This window comes from Eucyclogobius newberryi, unplaced genomic scaffold (assembly GCF_026437365.1).
Source record: "Eucyclogobius newberryi isolate DKJ021-1_F unplaced genomic scaffold, fEucNew1.0.hap1 SCAF_4, whole genome shotgun sequence".
NCBI classification, from domain to species: Eukaryota; Metazoa; Chordata; class Actinopteri; order Gobiiformes; family Gobiidae; genus Eucyclogobius; species Eucyclogobius newberryi.
In genome coordinates, this window is record NW_027316056.1 from 6,362,199 (window position 1) to 6,380,627 (window position 18,429).

General features: G+C 41.7%; 1 protein-coding gene across 6 annotated transcripts in view; it reads left to right on the forward strand.

Moving 5' to 3' along the window:
• usp34 (ubiquitin specific peptidase 34) overlaps positions 1-18,429 on the forward strand; it is a 71,263-nt gene that overhangs the window by 18,420 nt on the left and 34,414 nt on the right. For 5 of the 6 annotated variants that reach the window (XM_072463381.1, XM_072463382.1, XM_072463384.1 and 2 more), the window contains exons 15-38: positions 540-743; positions 1,008-1,423; positions 2,721-2,935; positions 4,669-4,784; positions 7,011-7,138; positions 7,209-7,298; positions 8,176-8,271; positions 8,572-8,654; positions 8,728-8,882; positions 9,316-9,429; positions 9,501-9,600; positions 9,673-9,835; positions 9,915-10,041; positions 11,633-11,786; positions 11,855-11,955; positions 12,438-12,653; positions 13,233-13,358; positions 14,454-14,576; positions 15,592-15,675; positions 15,750-15,836; positions 16,811-17,011; positions 17,938-18,020; positions 18,104-18,144; positions 18,232-18,356. In XM_072463381.1, coding sequence (XP_072319482.1) covers positions 540-743; positions 1,008-1,423; positions 2,721-2,935; positions 4,669-4,784; positions 7,011-7,138; positions 7,209-7,298; positions 8,176-8,271; positions 8,572-8,654; positions 8,728-8,882; positions 9,316-9,429; positions 9,501-9,600; positions 9,673-9,835; positions 9,915-10,041; positions 11,633-11,786; positions 11,855-11,955; positions 12,438-12,653; positions 13,233-13,358; positions 14,454-14,576; positions 15,592-15,675; positions 15,750-15,836; positions 16,811-17,011; positions 17,938-18,020; positions 18,104-18,144; positions 18,232-18,356 — 3,348 coding nt within the window. The remainder of the gene's footprint in view (positions 1-539; positions 744-1,007; positions 1,424-2,720; positions 2,936-4,668; positions 4,785-7,010; positions 7,139-7,208; positions 7,299-8,175; positions 8,272-8,571; positions 8,655-8,727; positions 8,883-9,315; positions 9,430-9,500; positions 9,601-9,672; positions 9,836-9,914; positions 10,042-11,632; positions 11,787-11,854; positions 11,956-12,437; positions 12,654-13,232; positions 13,359-14,453; positions 14,577-15,591; positions 15,676-15,749; positions 15,837-16,810; positions 17,012-17,937; positions 18,021-18,103; positions 18,145-18,231; positions 18,357-18,429) is intronic. The other variant, XM_072463383.1, reaches the window with a different exon arrangement.

Here is an 18,429-nt window from a genome sequence, read left to right on the forward strand (position 1 = left end):
AATGATTATAGTCGTATTTTGATAATCGTGTTCATTATTTGGACTATAAGGACTGGGAAACACTTATGACCTTTTATAACAAGACAGTGGCATTAACAAATCAATGATACTTTATTTATAAATATATAGAAGCCTTCAGTATCTATATTTCAGTCTTTATTTGGTTTAAAATCTTTTGAAAAAGTCTTAATGTTTAAGTCTAATGGACCACTAAAATATTTGCCCTTTATTGATTTTATACCTTTTAATTGATATATCCCATTGCAAATCATTTGTATTTTTAATCTGATGTATTAGCATCCTGTTAACTCGGTTTTAACAATAATTATAGGTCATGTACTTGACATTCTAATCTGGAAACCATTACAAACGCATTTGCAGACACATTTTAGCACATTCCTGATGCATAGAATATTGTTTCCGATAGCAACCATTGCGATGTAAATTTTTCAACATATCGACCTCCTCTAAACTCGCCACAGCCTGTCTGAGTGAATTGCGTGAACATAAAGGGTGAATCTACATAAACCTTTCTCCAGGAGTCGATGCAGGGCAGCTCTGACGAGACGGCGAACAGTGTGGAGGAAGGCAGCAGCAGCGGCCGGAGCGAGGCGTCCAGCAACGAAGCGGCGTCCAGCAGAGCCAGCCAATCAGCAGCCAGCCCCGGGAGCGACATCCAATCAGACGACATGAATGACTCGGAGGCTCTGAAGGAGGAAGAGGAAGATGACGACGAAGAAGAGGTGATCACATTCACACTGTGAAAGATGTATGCTAGTGCCTGGTGTGGTGACCCGGTTCAGTCCTTATTTTAGTCTTAATTTAGGTCTGGTTTTGTCATAAATTTACTCCCGAGTCCTGGAATAGTCCTAGTTTAGTCCTGGTTTAGTCATACTTTATGCTTAGTTTTAGGCTCTGGTTTAGTCCTTTGTTAAGTACTAATTTAATACTGGTTTAAGTCTGAATTGAGTCTTTGATTTTTAATAAATCTGCATATTTATTGACAGTGTACAGCGGAAACGCCAAAGGACCAGGCCAGGGAGCAGACCGAGTCCAGGAAGAGGAAAGCAGGCGAGGCTTTGGGAGACGAGGCGGGATCTAACTCACCGGGAGGGGTGGCCAAAGCTAAGCCCCTCCCCTTCAGCGCAGAGGCATCCGGTGTAATGGTGACGTCGTCGAGCCTGGAGGGAAGGATGCGTTTGTTGGAGCAGCAGTGCAGTGCCTCCACGACGGGGCGGACGGAGGGGCCAGAGACGCAGCAGAATGTACCCGACGTCGGAGCCTCGCCGCTGGGGCAGGGGCCGCAGGAGCCCCCCTGTCTGCCCCGGCCCGAAGACTTCCTGGGAGAGGCCATGAGCAGTGAGATCTTCAACTGCAGGAGGTTCATCGGGCCCCAGCATCACCATCATCACCACCACGAAGGGTAAGAAGTCTTTAAGGAGTCTTTTATGCCCAGAGCGGCCACACTAACTCTACGAAGCTCAACTGGTGTGGATTTGTGCTTTTTATCTGTACAGTGCAGCTTGTAAGTTCACTGGGGATAGGGTTACTAGGGAGACTAGTTTGATGTAGATGTCATCTTTATCTTTGGGTGTATGAGATGTAAAGCTACTGTGATCTGTAGAGTGAGATATGGAGGATGTGTTTTTAATAGTTTGGTGAAACCAAAGGCAAATTTCTATAGCCGTTGACAATAAAGAATCATACTTGTATTTCGTATGGATTTTACTTTCTTAAAACCCGAAAAGCAGAACTTTTATTTTTAGCGGTCTAGGTTTATTTCTCACTTTCCGGTCCATGTTTAGTCCTGACTCTAGCACTAGCAGGAGGCCGGTCCATGTTTAGTCCTGACTCTGGCACCAGCAGGAGGCCGGTCCATGTTTAGTCCTGACTCTGGCACCAGCAGGAGGCCGGTCCATGTTTAGTCCTGACTCTGGCACCAGCAGGAGGCCGGTCCATGTTTAGTCCTGACTCTGGCACCAGCAGGAGGCCGGTCCATGTTTAGTCCTGACTCTGGCACCAGCAGGAGGCCGTCCATGTTTAGTCCTGACTCTGGCACCAGCAGGAGGCCGGTCCATGTTTAGTCCTGACTCTGGCACCAGCAGGAGGCCGGTCCATGTTTAGTCCTGACTCTGGCACCAGCAGGAGGCCAGTCCATGTTTCGTCCTGACTCTGGCACCAGCAGGAGGCCGGTCCATGTTTAGTCCTGACTCTGTGCACCAGCAGGAGGCCGGTCCATGTTTAGTCCTGACTCTGGCACCAGCAGGAGGCCGGTCCATGTGTAGTCCTGACTCTGGCACCAGCAGGAGGCCGGTCCATGTTTAGTCCTGACTCTGGCACCAGCAGGAGGCCGGTCCATGTTTAGTCCTGACTCTGGGCACCAGCATGAGGCAGGTCCATGTTTAGTCCTGACTCTGGCACCAGCAGGAGGCCGGTCCATGTTTAGTCCTGACTCTGGCACCAGCAGGAGGCCGGTCCATGTTTCGTCCTGACTCTGGCACCAGCAGGAGGCCGGTCCATGTTTCGTCCTGACTCTGGCACCAGCAGGAGGCCGGTCCATGTTTCGTCCTGACTCTGGGCACCAGCAGGAGGCCGGTCCATGTTTAGTCCTGACTCTGGGCACCAGCAGGAGGCCGGTCCTTACTTCGATGATTTGAAATGTTGTTACCACGTCTTTCTTCTGGTTCTTACACTGTTACACTGTCTGTCCCTCTGGTCAGTGCGATGGTGGAGGACATGCTGAGCGCAGACGACGTGAGCTGCAGCAGTTCTCAGGTCAGTGCCAAGTCTGAGAAAAACATGGCAGACTTTGACGGAGAAGAGTCGGGCTGTGAGGAGGAGCTGGTCCAGATCAACTCTCACGCTGAGCTGAGCTCTCACCTGCAACAGCACCTGCCCAACCTGGCCTCCATCTACCACGAGCACCTGGTGCAAGGTAACCGCGCTGCATCACACTTTCAGACGCTGAGCTGCTTTATTTACCGTTTACACACAAAACAGTGTGCTGCACCCACACCACTATAAAAGTCAACAAAAGGTATATTACGTGCAAAGGCTGCAACAATTTATCAACTAATCTGGACTTTTCAGACTCTAAAACATATATTATCAGAAAAGCAGCAGCATTATTCAGTCAAAATGTTAAAAGAGAATCAACAATTTCTTATTTTCATTATAATACACTAAACGTATTATTTAATGTTGTTAAAAACAGAAATAATAAGTAAATAGTTTGTCATTTTGATTTGACTAGTTTTCAAACATCAAATCAAAGCAAAACTATAAAATGCATCAAATAAGTCAAATAAATGGAGACCAAGGACAAAAAACATTTCATTTTAAATGTATTCATGGACCGGTATTATATTTTTACCACTTTCTTCTTCTGTAGCACTTTGACTTAGGCCCTACTTTAGTTTGTGTTCTACAAACACATTTAATAAATACAAACATGAAGGTTCAATAAAAACTGAAGTTAAGTTTATATGAAGGTTTTTGTCTGTTAATAGTGTTGTTGTGAGCTGTTTTCTGCCGCTTGAGACCTTGTGCTGTGGTGAGGCAGTGGCTCTTTACGGACTAGACTTTATTTGTGATGATTTCCTAGAACAAACGAGTCCTCATGGAGATTGAGTGTTACGCTGGTCTTCAGCAGATACAGTTCATCTTCTCCTTTTCTCCACGTGCGGCTGTTGTTGTTGTTAATGCGAGCTAAAAATGGATTTTAAAAGTCTTAAATTACAACAGAAACAATCGTTTGACTAGTCAGCTACTTAAATACTACCAAAATAATCGTTAGTAGATCTAGTGCAGAATGTGAAATAGAAACTAGACTAAAGTCCTTAATAACAAAAGAAAAGATGATCTGCACCAGATTTAGCTCCTGCCACTTTCCATCTACAGCAGGCAGATACAATAGTAATAAAAAGTACATGTAACTTTTCATTATCAACATTAGCGCAGTCAAATACACATCAGATGATTTACGAAAATTACAATATGAGTTTATACAGATATAAAAAAATACAGCTAAAATCAAACGTGGCTGATGTTGGCCCTGTTTATTATATTATGTGCTTTTTCAAGAGTGAAATTATGAAGGTCTACGGACAATTTCAGACATTGTGTAAGTTGATTGTCTGAGAGTTAAAAATGAAAAGGCCGAGGATCTTTTTGGGACGATGCAGTTTCTGTTGCAGTGGAGTGCGAGGATGGAGTTTGTTCAGAGCAAAGGGACATTTTTTCCATAGAGGTGAAGCAGTGTTATTAATCATTTTGAATAGAGTTGTTATTTTTTTAAAAATAAATTAAACTGAGCTTTTTAAAAATATATTGAGGATGTTTTTTGTCAAACAGTAATAATAATAATAATAATAACTTTTATTTATATAGCGCTTTTCAGTGACCCAAAGACGCTGAACATAATAAAAAAGGGGGGACAACACGTACAGAACACATTAATATACAGATAAAATGAACAAGACAGAAGAAGTAGAGAGAAAAAGATGGGGATGTAACAGGGGGTAAGTCACAGGAATAATTATTGCATTGAATTAGACGATTGTATTGGCGGAGATCTTGTGGCTTCCTTTTGGTGCTTTACAATATGAAACTGTCTGTACGCTTTGGGACAGCTTTGCTCTGTAATAAGTAGAAACTGTCTTTCCTCAGGTCCAGCGGTTCACAAACATCAGTACTCGAGTCACGCCGTCACAGACATAAACCTGGATAATGTTTGTAAGAAAGGCAACACTCTGCTCTGGGACCTGGTGCAGGACGAGGACGCGGTAAGACTTTAAACTCAATGCTTTTCACGTTTACTAAGAGTTAATAACTATTATTTAATCCATAGTTTTGGTCAGTCAGGAAATGTCATGCAAAATTTAGTGCTGCTGCTGCTGCTGCTGCTTCTGCTTCTGCTGCTGCTTCTGCTTCTTCTGCTTCTTCTGCTTCTTCTGCTTCTTCTGCTTCTTCTGCTTTTTCTTCTTCTTCTGCTTCTTCTGCTTCTTCTGCTTCTTCTTCTGCTTCTTCTGCTTCTTCTGCTTCTTCTTCTGCTTCTTCTGCTTATTCTGCTTCTTCTTCTTCTTCTGCTTCTTCTGCTTCTTCTGCTTCTGCTTCTGCTTCTTCTGCTTCTTCTTCTTCTTCTGCTTCTTCTTCTTCTTCTTCTGCTTCTTCTTCTTCTTCTGCTTCTTCTTCTTCTTCTTCTTCTTCTTCTTCTGCTTCTTCTTCTTCTTCTTCTTCTTCTTCTTCTTCTTCTTCTTCTTCTTCTGCTTCTTCTGCTTCTTCTTCTTCTTCTTCTTCTTCTGCTTCTTCATCATGAAATTTGGCGCAGAGGTAGATGGTGACAAGAGAAGTAAAAAATATTATTACGGCAACGCCGTCCGCCCAACCAAATGTCGGCCATATTGCTTCACTTTTACGAACTCCTCCCAGGGCGTTGGCCCTAAAAAGCTGAAATTTGGTGAAAATGCTACTGAGGAGTGGGACATCAAAAGTTATCCAAATTACATTGACCCTGTCACGGTCTCTGTGCGGCGAAGCTGCAAACTGTAGCAAGAATTTCAGAAATCTCCCAAATTTAACATTTCTGCCGTTTGCGCAGATAAAGTCCGAATTGCGTCAAATTAGAATCAGTTGTTAAACTCTTTGCCCTAAACCTACTTGAAGTGAAATTAATTAATTTGGAGCCACAGCGCCCCCTACAGATTTTATATGGAGGTTAAATGTTTAGTTTTGCGAAATTATATGAAATTTGACACAAATCAAAAAAGTCAATGAGACCCATGTCATAATTGTTATGGCGTTGCCGTAACGATGACCGAAACCTTCCATGTTATTCCAATGGGGAAATCGCCAGAACATGTTTACACTTTAGACTTTCACAAACTCCTCCCAGGGCGTTAGCCCTATTAACCTGAAATTTGGTGAGACTCATCTTCAGGGGTGGACCATCAAAAGTTATCCACATTTTTATTCAAAGAGTCACGGTGTCTGTGCGGCAAAGCCGCACATTTTGCCAAGAATTCAAAATAAAATAGCTTTTTGATGGTAAAACAAAGGGGAGAAGATGTGACAGCGTCACAGATTCAGCAGTAGGCGTAATAAAAGGACCATTGGGGCGCGTTAGCGCCCCCTCCTCTTGCGGCGTGGCGGCGGCGGCGTGGCGAGGGCCAAATCATTGCCGCTTGCGGCTTTAATTATTATTATTATTATTATTATATTTCTATTATTATTATTATTGCTACTATTACTCAATATTCACACCTGACCTCGTGTTTTAACAAAAGATATAAAACTGTACCCTTTAGTGCAAAAAGGGTGCTGCATCCTTATGTTATGTAGTAAATAGGGATGCAAAAAGTGATCAATTAATCATATCTAATTGATTGAGATAATTGCCTATTAATTCATTAATGAAATAATCGTTTTCTTGTCTAATCCGAGTCTTCTAAACATGTCATGGGTTAAAATGACATTTTATGCTTCAGACAAAGCGAGAATTACATCCCAAAGACACAAGAAACATGTATCAAGTATACACCACCAAGCACCATTATTTTAGTTTATCTGGGTCAAATATGGCAAACTACTAATCGATTAATGGAAAGAATAATTTATAGATTTATTCAATGGCAAAATAATCATTAGTTTAACGGTTTGTTTTTTCCTAATGTACGTTTTCATGTTATTTCATATAATAATATCAGCTGAACTCATCGGCATCAGCTGCTCAGGGTTATAAAACACAACAACAACAAAACTCAAAAAAGTAATTACGAGACAACAATTTTGACTACCGGTAATTTTGTCGATTGATAAGAACCAAACTAATTAATTACAGTTTACATTTTTGGTTGACTAAATGTTTTATTAGATACCGAATTATAAACTTACTCTTTCATGACATCTATAAATCTCATCTTAGGTCGTCTTCTTTATTTTACTACAGTTTACTCCCTGTTACCGCAGCTCTTGTAAAATCACATTTCTGATCCTGTCGTCGTGCGTTTCAGATCCATTTGTCCGAGGGCCTCATCAACGAAGCGGAGAAGCTGCTGTGCTCGTTGGTTTGTTGGTTCACAGACAGACAGATCCGGATGCGCTTCATCGAGGGCTGCCTGGACAACCTTGCTCACCACCGGTAACGGCCGAACAAACCCACATTAGTATTCTGGCGTGCGTTCTATTACCTCGTGTCTCGTCCCGCTCAGGTCTGTGGTGGTGTCTCTGCGTTTGCTCCCAAAACTCTTCGGCACTTTTCAACAGTTCGGCTCCAGCTACGACACGCACTGGATCACAATGTAAGTCGTTTAAGTGTCTCAAAGGGTTAAAAATCTAAAATACACCAAACTTTACTACTACTACAAAGTGTTTATTATTAACAGATTAGAATTATACTTTTTACCTTCTGAAAATACTGTGATAAACTTTTGGTTTGAGGTGCGAATCATTGCTGACATATTCCCAAAAAAAGTGCTTAATAAGAGTTATTTCATTGTTTTCTGCACTGAAATGGAGCAAAGGATCATGGTCAATGTAGTTCCTTCTGTTTCTTTAACTGCTGCTGCAACAAAACAACACATTTAAGCAAAGAAGCATCAAATTAAAAAAATTGTCGCGATTAGGGCTGAAGTCAACGATGTTTTAGTTGGTTAGAGTGCTGAAGTCACGTGATGAAACAATTTTTACTGAATTTGACCAGATGGAGCTGAAGTGAAGCGGTTTGTGGATCCTGGTAGAGCACATTTTACGCAATTAACACATTTTCCATGTAATTTTCATACAATTGCGGCTAATTTTAAGGCGTAAAACATCTTTTCTCAGCTTATGGCGTGTTTTGGAACCAGTTAACGACTATTTAATTACAAAATTGGTTGAATTTCAATAAATATGTTGTCACTTCCATCCCTAGTCCTGATCAAAACTAGCCAAAGATCCACTTAACGCTGTCTGTCTCTTTAAAGACATGGTGCCAGATTATTCATTTTTGAAACATTGTCCAGATGAAACCTTTGAAGCCTTTTCTACGGTGGCTCATTTTAAACAGTTTGCAGCTTTTCTAGCATCATAATCCTTCCACTTTCAGACGCCAGAGTGAGTTTTGCCTTTGTGCCACTCGCCTGCAACTTTGCACTGAGCTCGATAAGACTTATATTCTTTTCTGTTCAAACGTTGCAGGTGGGCGGAGAAGGAGCTGCACATGATGAGGCTGTTCTTTGACGATCTGCAGCACTACATCCAGGAGGTCCGAGAGCAGAGGCACAAGTTTGCACTGTGAGTAAACCTGCACTAGAAACCCAATAAAAAGGAATTGACGAGAAGTTTTGAAAAAGGTTTTTGAATCCGTTTGTCTGAATTGTCCAGTGGTGGATAATGATCATAAAAATACGACTATGATTGTTTTGATTGATTTTGAGTTTGTTCGCTTTCAATCAGGGACTTCACTACCCACATAAAAGACGAGTTTGACTGAAGTTTGACTAAGAACTCAAAGGGGATGAATGTCAAATGCAGTGGAAGAATATACTTTAAACATCCATGATGCATTCAGGTGTTTTTCCGTGGTTTGTCCAGGTACAGCCACAGTGCAGAGGTTCAGGTCCGACTGCAGTTTCTCACCTGTGTCTTCTCCACTCTGGGCTCTCCAGACCACTTCAGTAAGTGAATTAGGTCTGAATTGGGACTAAAAAAGGTCTAAACCCAGACTAACCCTGAGCTTTTGTGTGTCAGGGCTGAGCCTGGAGCAGGTGGACATCTTGTGGCACTGTTTGGTGGAAGACTCTGAGTGCTATGACGACGCGCTGCACTGGTTTCTGAACCAGGTCCGGTCCAAAGACCAGCACGCGATGGGCATGGAAACCTACAAGCACCTTTTCCTTGAGAAGGTGAGAACATGTCTATTTCATCCCTGCTGACCACCAGAGTGCGCTGCCAAAGTAACTAAATGTCCCCTTCATTAGAAGTCCGATTTGGCACATCCTTCATTAAACTCTTTTATCTGGGCACAAGCAGAGCTCAGTCTAAATGCAATTGTATCAAAGTTTATGCATAGAAAGAGAAACCAAAATCGTTGTTTTAGCTCATTAAGTTGACATTTGTGCATGTGAAGATGGATATGGACAAGTATTTATCAGGAAAACAGTTTGTATTACAGGGGAGTATGGTTACTATGGTGACAAGTATGAGCATGCGCAGTTTGAAAAATGGTGGCAAATCATGGAAAGGCGAGCACTACCCTTTAGTGGTCGGTAGAGATTCATAGAATCTGTAACTTTGTTTGTCTGTTTGTTTATGCTATTTCATGTTTCCTTTCTTCAGATGCCTCAGCTGAAGCCGGAGACCATCTCGATGACTGGACTGAACCTCTTCCAACATCTGTGTAACCTGGCTCGCCTCGCCACCAGCGCCTTGGACAACGCCGCCAGCTGTGAGGTAGAACTGTCACCTTTTAATGCAACCATTAACTATGAATTAGAATGTGAATAATAATGTGTGTTGTTCAGTTGTGTGGGATGGACCAGCTGTGGGGCATCGCGCTCAGAGCTCAGTCTGCAGACATCAGCCGCGCCGCCATCCAGTACATCAACTCCTACTACATCAACGGTACTTTCATACAAGCACGGCTAAACAGATCTCATTTACTCCTCTTCCGTCACACTTGTTTGTTTCGTTAAGCTGGGAAAACAGGTCTGGAGAAGGAGCAGGAGTTCATCAGGAAGTGCATGGAGAGTCTGTTAATGGCATCAGCAAATCTAGAAAAAGACGCTCACTCGAGTCTGACGAGCATCGAGAGAGGTCTGCTCATGTTAAAGACTCACCTGGAGGCCTTCAGGCGCAGGTATGCACACTGTGAATCTACTCTTCCCGGTATAAACACTCTTAACCTCCTCCTTGTTCTTAATCCTCATTCTTCGTAGGTTTGCGTATCACCTGCGTCAGTGGCAGATCGAGGGCACTGGGATCAGCAGTCACCTGAAGGCTCTCAGCGACAAACAGTCTCTGCCTCTGAGGATCGTGTGCCAGCCTGCAGGACTCCCAGACAAGGTACTAACCGGCAACTAACCACAGTCTAACCGGCAACTAACCACAGTCTAACCGGCAACTAACCACAGTCTAACCGGCAACTAACCACAGTCCAACCAGAAAAATAGACTGATTCAACTCTGCAACATTGACTGAGTGACTGAGTGACTGAGTGACTGAGTGACTGAGTGACTGAGTGACTGAGTGACTGAGTGACTGAGTGACTGAGTGACTGAGTGACTGAGTGACTGACTGGATCCCCATTAGTCTACATAAGTAAAGACTGTTCTTTCTGGGGTCCAAGTGGACATGAGTTTTACAATAACATCATTACACTATAATATCTCTATACAAAGGTTTTTATAAAACAGTCCTGTTCCAGTGCACTGCATAGAAATATATCAGCATCAGTGGAAAATATTACATCACAACCAAGCTGATCTTTTGTCGTATTGAATATGTTTTTAACATAGCAGGAAAACATTGTGCATGACTTTCATTTTGGTCCTAAAAAGACTTCCCAGGGCAAAGCAAGCTGCTCTGTTCTGGATCAGTTGTGGTTTTGAAATGTATTTTTTTATGCAGTCGACCAAATTACAGAGCCATTGTCTAGTGAAAGGACCAGAGCCTGAATGACCAGCTTAATAGTAGAAAAGGGTTAACAATATGCACATATTTGTATATTGGCGATGGTTTTACTCATTTTGTGACAATGTTTTTATTGAGTCAATTGTAACACATAATAATTTGGCCTCATTCACCGGCTCAATGCCAGCACCATTCATAGAGTCTTAGATTGTGGACAGACTTCAAAGCACTTCTAGACCTAAATACCATACATTTAGTTTTTAAACATTGATTTTAAACTTATTTTCATTAGCCCAAGTATGAATCACATCTAATACTTGATCAGTTGCATTTGCTGAATCTGTACATAGAATGTAACATCAGCATAAGTGATGATCTGAGCACTTTTCAAAATAAAATAAATCTCATTCCCAAATATATTATACAGAAGATTGAAAAAAAAAGCCTTTTAAAAAGGACACATTGCTGTCGATCTGCGAGATAACTCTTCATTAAACATACTGCAGAGCTACTGAAGCCATACAGTCAGTTTACAAAGCAACAGTCTGGTCAGTCACATTGAAAGCAGCACTCAATCAATTTAGACCAGAGCTTCTTAAAGTGTGCGGCACACCCGCTTGGGGAGCGAGACGTTTGGAGAAATGTGAGCACATTATGTGTGACAGACATGTTTTGAGCCACAGATAAACGCCCAGTGCCTGTTCGGGGTTTAGCTCTAAATGCCACAGAGGAGGAGTGAGTCAGCTCGGACACACTTTTTATCTCGTATCTCGTTTCCACCAGAAAACGTTTGAGAAGCTCTGATGTAGACCACACCAACAGCTTGTGTCTGACCAGATTAATTCTCAAGAGTTTGTGAACTCACAAACATTGTTGGAATTAATCTTGCTGGCCAGGGTACACATTTCCCCACAGTGTGGAATCTTTCTCTGACCAACAATGTGCAGTGTCCACTCCTTAATAATAATGTCTTACAATAATGCGCTTCATGTTGCCCAAATACATTAATTACACTTGGTTTCAGATGACGATAGAGATGTACCCGAGCGATCAGGTGGCCGACCTGAGGGCAGAGGTCACGCACTGGTACGAGAACCTTCAGAAGGAGCAGTTGAACCAACAACCTCAGCTTCAGGAGTTTGGCCAGAGCGCGAGGCAGGGAACGGGTGAATTCCCAGGTCTGACACGCTCTTAATGCTTCAGGTTTGACTCATGTGCGCGTTAGACTGACAGTTTCTCTTAGCAGGAGGGCTGATGGGGCCGGTCAGAATGATCTCCTCTGGACATGAGCTCACCACAGACTACGACGAGAAAACGCTGCATGAACTCGGCTTTAAAGACATGCAGGTGAGCTCCATGTCGAAATGAACCTTTTTATCTGGACATAAAAACATTTTGAATGATAAATGGGAAGAGTAAAACGATGGCTCCCAATGAAACGTCTATGAAAGAAGTCTGGAGCTCAGCAAGGTCCATAAAGGAGTAAAATACTAGATCAAGTGAATCAACTTTTTATAATGTTTTTTTTTGTTGTCATTTTTATGTTTATGGTCTATTCTTCTGTGTGATGAAATTGGCTACATGAATAAATAAATGAACTGTATTTGGTGAAATTTAGTTTATTAAATTTATATTCTTCAAGGCTAAAATGATAGTTATTGAAGTAAATAATAAAAATTTAAAACTAAAACTTAATCCTGAATATGTCTGATCTGTGACTCTCGTATTGTTAGTAAATGTAGATTATTGATTGATTCTGTTAAAAGTAATTGTGACCATTAGTTACTGACCTGCCTTCTTTAGTGACCCGGCTCCTTGTGTGTTCTCAGATGGTGTTTGTGTCCTTGGGCGCCCCCCGCAGGGAGAGGAAGGGCGAGGGCGTGCAGCTGCCTGCGTCGTGTCTACCTCCGCCTCAGAAAGAGCACATCCCGATGCTGCTGCTGCTCCAGGAGCCTCACCTCACGTCTCTGTTTGAGCTGTTAGAGATGTTAGCCTGCTTTAAACCGCCCAGCCCCAACGCGGACAAGTCCCAGGACAGCGCTGAGGTGAGGAGCAGGAGATAATAAGAAAAAGAAAATAGACTTTTTCTCTTTTAAACTGGTTTTAATATTGTGCATTCAATCAAAAACATACCTGGAATTGTGTTCATCTTCATTCACACTTGTTTACGAGCTCGTCTTCTCTGCTTCTTCTATGAGCCTCACAAAAACACTCGGTTTCAATGTCCATAAATCATCATTTATATTAGGAAAAGTCTGACAGAGGGAAAGTCATATGTGGTTTCCAATACAAACATTATTTTAAGTTCAATACACGAGACACAAAAGCAAAGCAACAAGAGCAACTTTAAAGGACAATGAAACTAATGATGCAGAATGTCTTGTAGCAGCTCAAAAATATGAATGAAGTCATCCAGTGCCGATGCAGAAAGTTCTTCTCTGTGTATCTACCCGTTCACCTTCACCGGACTCATGCACTTGAACGTTTGTGATTTTGTCTGTTTAAACAGTTGGACAGCTGCTCAATACAGGATGATTTAGGACCATTAATAGAAGATAACATGTTTCATTCTGCTAAACCATCATACCGTATGTAACGTTCGACGTTTCTGTGTTTTCCTGCAGAGCGCTCGCTGTGAGGAGCTGCACCTTCACGCAGAAAACCTCTCTCGTCGCGTCTGGGAGCTGCTGATGCTGCTGCCCACGTGTCCCAAGATGCTCCAGGCTTTTCAGAACATCTCAGACGAGCCGGTCAGTGCTAGTTTAACATTACCTTGTAAATTAGTTATTTTTGTGTTTTCCATCGTAGATTATATTCTAAAATCGGCACAAAATCAGACCATGGTGCGCTGTCTTCACTTTACCAGCTGTGCACATGCCTGAAAAGTCATGAGAGTGAAAATAACAATGAGCCAAAAGGGTTTTGAGAGTTCAGAACAAGTTAGATGGATTTAAATACATACTTAATAATAATGCATTTGATTTATATAGTGCTTTTTTGGACACTGAAAGACTCTTTTGAGGACACATATTATGCTGAATTGAGCGCACCTGGAGTAGCATTTAGCTTCATTCGCTCTAGTTTGATGCATCCTGGTTAGAAAGTCCTCTCCTTCTGAGCATCAAAAACACACTGAATCTGCTCGATCTGTGACATCATCCCCAGATCATTCTGCCATCAAATCACAATCTGTAAATCTGCATAGCTTCATTGTCAAGGCAGAAGCAAGTTGATATTTTATTCTCTCAAGCATACAATTCCCTCTGCGGCCAGTAGGTGGAATTCTAAGCTCAGTTCCTCACATGGGGAAAGCCTTTTTGTTTAATTCTAAAACAGATTCCAAAGTAAAGGTCCTCATTAGCATGTTTAAAGGCTAACAACAACACAAATAATGCAGAATAATTGTTGTTTAACTGCAGAACTGACACATTTAACACATTTGACTTTTTATTTTATTTGAGATGCGACAATGTACATTACCCATCAGCTAAAACAGGCACATTTACATTGTTTGATGTGACGACCTCATTTGCATTTGTGGTCCCTTTGCCAGAGGTGGAAAATGGCAGCCTAAAAGAGAAAACATGTTTCAACACAAGTTTATGTTTAAAGATTTACCTAAACAATGAAAACTCTTAAGTGGATCTTTTGCACAGTGATTAGATTTATGTTGGATTCATAAAAGAAAATTGCAGTGAACCAGTATTGCTCAGGTCTCAATCGAATTACTTAAAGAAACAAAAGTTGAATAAATGTATGAATTAAATGTTGTCCCACATTAATCCAGCAGTGATCCAAGAAGATAAACGCCCGCGGAGATATTTCATTACAGTTGTGTTTTTCAGACGGAGGAGGGTCTGTGCTGGAAGGAGCTGCTGCGAATCAAGAGTCCTCACAAGCTGCTGTACGCTCTGGAGATCATCGAGGCCCTGGGAAAACCAAACCGACGCATCCACCGAGAGTCCACCGTGAGATAAACACACAAATACAGACATGTTAGAGCGGTGCATGTCGCAGTGGTTAGTTTGAGACGAGATGCAGCCGCTGTAAATGTAAAAGGGTCGAGGTCACATGGGAAGACTCATGTAATCCAACTAACAAACAGCCTTTTCGCTCTACTGGTGTGTGTAATTTTAGTTTAAATAATGAAATGAAGAGATTCAATAATATAGTCCAATATATATTTAAAAATTATGACTGTTTTGAGGAGGAATAAATAAACGCAAAAGAGGAACTCACAATCTTACAATACTTAAAGGTTGAATGGACGATTTTTTTGGCCCAAATCTGAGTCTTATTTCCTCGTGGCGTGGACTGCCGATTAGTCCTGCCACGTATCAATCATAAAACGCACCTACCGCTCACCTGCAGCCGCGTGTGGCTCGTCCCCCGAGAGCAGCACGGTTCCGCGTCTCTAAGCGCATTGATCTATCATAATATAGTTCCCTCAGTCTACGGGACAAAATTAGGACGGAGATGGACTGTTCGAGATGACTCAGAAGAGACGGAAATCTACGGGAGACGAGAGATGCTATGTGATCCGTCGTGCTAATAAACAAACGCATGTGTGTGTTGTATCAGTCCACACGGGGGAGTGGCATGAACACTTCCGCCTGCGTTCTCAACTTGCCGAAAAATCGTCCATTGCGCCTTTAACTAATGGATTGTGCTGGGACGTAAGCGTTAACTGAAAAAGAAGACTTAAACCATATAACAAAAGTAAATAAAAGCAACAAGTATGTATTTGTTTGACTTCTTCCTACTCCTTTTGTGCACTGAACATCTAAGGTTAATGTACCGGTAATGTCAATGAAAGAAACACACAATATAAATCTGTCCAAATAAATTAATAATTTTAATTAAACGTCTTGTAAAGAGAGAACATTTCAAATTTTCTCCTGTATCCTGTTCATAATTCTAGCTCAAGACCTTTTTTATTTTATTCACGTTAAAATAACGTCTGTCTGTTGCGTTTATTTCCAGGGCAGTTACAGTGACCTTTACCCAGACTCGGACGACTCCAGTGAGGATCAGATCGAGAACAGCAAAAACTCTTGGAGCTGCAAAGTAATAATACTCATACTATTACTTTTTTACTGTGACTACACTATTAATTCTACTGATCCTGATTTTTGTTGTAGTTTGTTTCATCTGGAGGGCTTCAGCTGCTTCTGGAGATCTTTAACTCTGGGATTTTGGAGCCAAAGGACCAAGAATCGTGGACCGTGGTAAGAGAAAACTAAATTCACAAAATATATCAAACACGTCCAGGAGCATTAACGTTTGAGAAAAGACTGAAGAATGTTTGGTAAGGTCTAAACTACCAGGTTAGCAACATTTGACAGATAAGACCCCATAGAGACATTATCTTTGAGTTTTCTCAATTCAATGTGTCTACTGTACTTTTCAGACTTTAAGCCGATTATTTTTCTCCACGCTTTGAACCCTGCAGTCATTACAACGGTGCGTCTAATTTAGAGATTTTACTGGTTAACGGCCATCAGGGGGCACTCTAGCAAGAAGCACAAGTGTTTGACCACTGTCCACTGATGTCTTCCTCTACAGTGTGTCACTGTCCAGGGGACACATCATGATTTCTATAGTTTAAGCTTCAAAACGATGTGTGTTTTATTACAATCAGACTGAGAAATGAGTCTAATGAGGAAGCGAATCTAGACGCGGCAGAATACAAAGACCCACATGGAGCGCGCATATTCGATATATGGCGATCTGCAGTTTAGAGCAGATGATCCAGATGTGAAGACACAGGTAAATCAGCTCACACAGAGTCATCAAGGACAGAGGGGACAGTAGGGACCGCTGTGATCTGTTTGTTAAGCTTCAAAATGAGTGTTTTATTACATAGACTCATCACTACCGTGTATTCTGTGTGTAAATATCTCATGTTACTATGTGGGCTCCTGCGGTTTATTGACAGGTGCGGCCCGTAAAGGGACAACTTCTGTTTTCTTTGTAAATTGTGTGTGTGCGGCTTATATTCAGGAGTGCTGTATGGCGCTGTAAGTACAGTCATCTCAGTGTATAATAGAAATCCTCATTTCATTGGTCGTCTAATCAGAAAAATTATCACTGACTAGTCGTCCACTGAAATGGTAAAGTAGTAAACTACACAGGTGATTGAATACACACCTGATTGAACTACACAGGTGATTGAACTAGACTGTCCCTCTGTGTCCCTCAGTGGCTGCTCGACTGCCTGGCCTGCCTGCTGAAGCTCATCTGTCAGTTTGCCGTGGACCCGGCAGACCTGGACTTGGCCTATCACGACGTTTTCTCGTGGTCTGGACTCAATGAGAGCCAGAGGAAGAGGGCGTGGCCCGGGAAGTCCAGGAAGTCCACAGTTGAGCACGGGAAAGGACTGCACATTCCACGACTCACAGAGGTGCGACCAGAGCATGTGACATCCTCTGGGGCGGAAACTCGGCATTATTTTAGTAGTCGACTGTCAAAACGATCATTTCTATTGTACTGTATTGACAGATTTAAAATACAGGTGTAAATATGGCGACGGTAGGCTTCTAAATATAGAATATTTACGAATTAGGTAAAATATTGATGAGGATATTTTTTGACATTTTAATTTAATAATCAACATCTTTGTTATCAACATATGATTATGATTATATTGATACTCACAATTGTTTCTATTAATCATTGCAGTCCTGTTGCCATGGTGTTTGTCTACTTTCAGGTGTAATAGAATTTCAGTTATTCATTAAAATTGCATTTTCGCAGATTTTTTTTACCTGCTTTGAAAAACATTGAATGGCACAAATGCAATGAGCATATTCTGATTTATCTCTCCTGATTTGTCCTAATTTCAGACCAAGTCCCTGTTTCAATCTCATAGTGCTATTTGTTTTATAAATGTTACTATAAAACTTGTAGACTCAAAATAAAATCTGAATAAAGTAAGTTTGATGATAGAGCGCCCCCTGTTGCTCTCTTACATACATTGTCAGATAACTCCTTTATCATGTCAAGTCAGTATAATCACATTAAAAAAACATTAAACATTGCCAAATATATAAAAAAAAAAAAACAGAGCCAGGGTTTCTCAAGAGTTGTTTTCAGGTCAGGTCAGGGGGCGACAACAGACAATTTAAAACGGCCCGAAAATACATATTTAACCATCACAGGGACGTTTAATGAGGTGAAAATATTACTTAGTTCTGCTTTAATGAGATGGTCCAAGATGTGAAATTCTCATTCATTTTTCTCACTCGTCCTGTGTTCAGAACGGAGGAGGAGAAATTCAAATCATGCACTTTGACTTAGAGCGTTACATTTGTCTGTTTTCCTCCATAGGTGTTTCTGAGCCTGGTCCAGATCACTTCTCTGATCCAGCGTTTGATAAACGTGGCCTACACTTACGACAACCTCGCGCACAGGTCAGAGTTAATATGACGCTTCATGATGTGATATAATGATGTTGATTACACTTTTAGCTGATCATCATCTCGTTTCTTCTCAGAGTTCTGAAGGCTCAGTCCGTCCACAGATCACGACATGAAGGTACATTTTACACGCATTTGTAGTGTAAATGTTTCTCGTAGTCACATTATTTCTCTGATGTTATTGACGTGTTTGCTTCCTTCTCAGTGACTCATTACTCCATGTGGCTGCTGGTCAGTTGGGCGCACTGCTCCTCCTCGGTCAAGTCGAGTTTGGCTGACAGCGAACATCTCCACGACTGGCTCAAGAAGCTCACGCTGCTCATCCCAGAGGTGTGAACACAAGCACAAAAATGACATAATTTTTTTTATAGAAACAGTCGGCATCCAAGGGAATGTCCGCTAA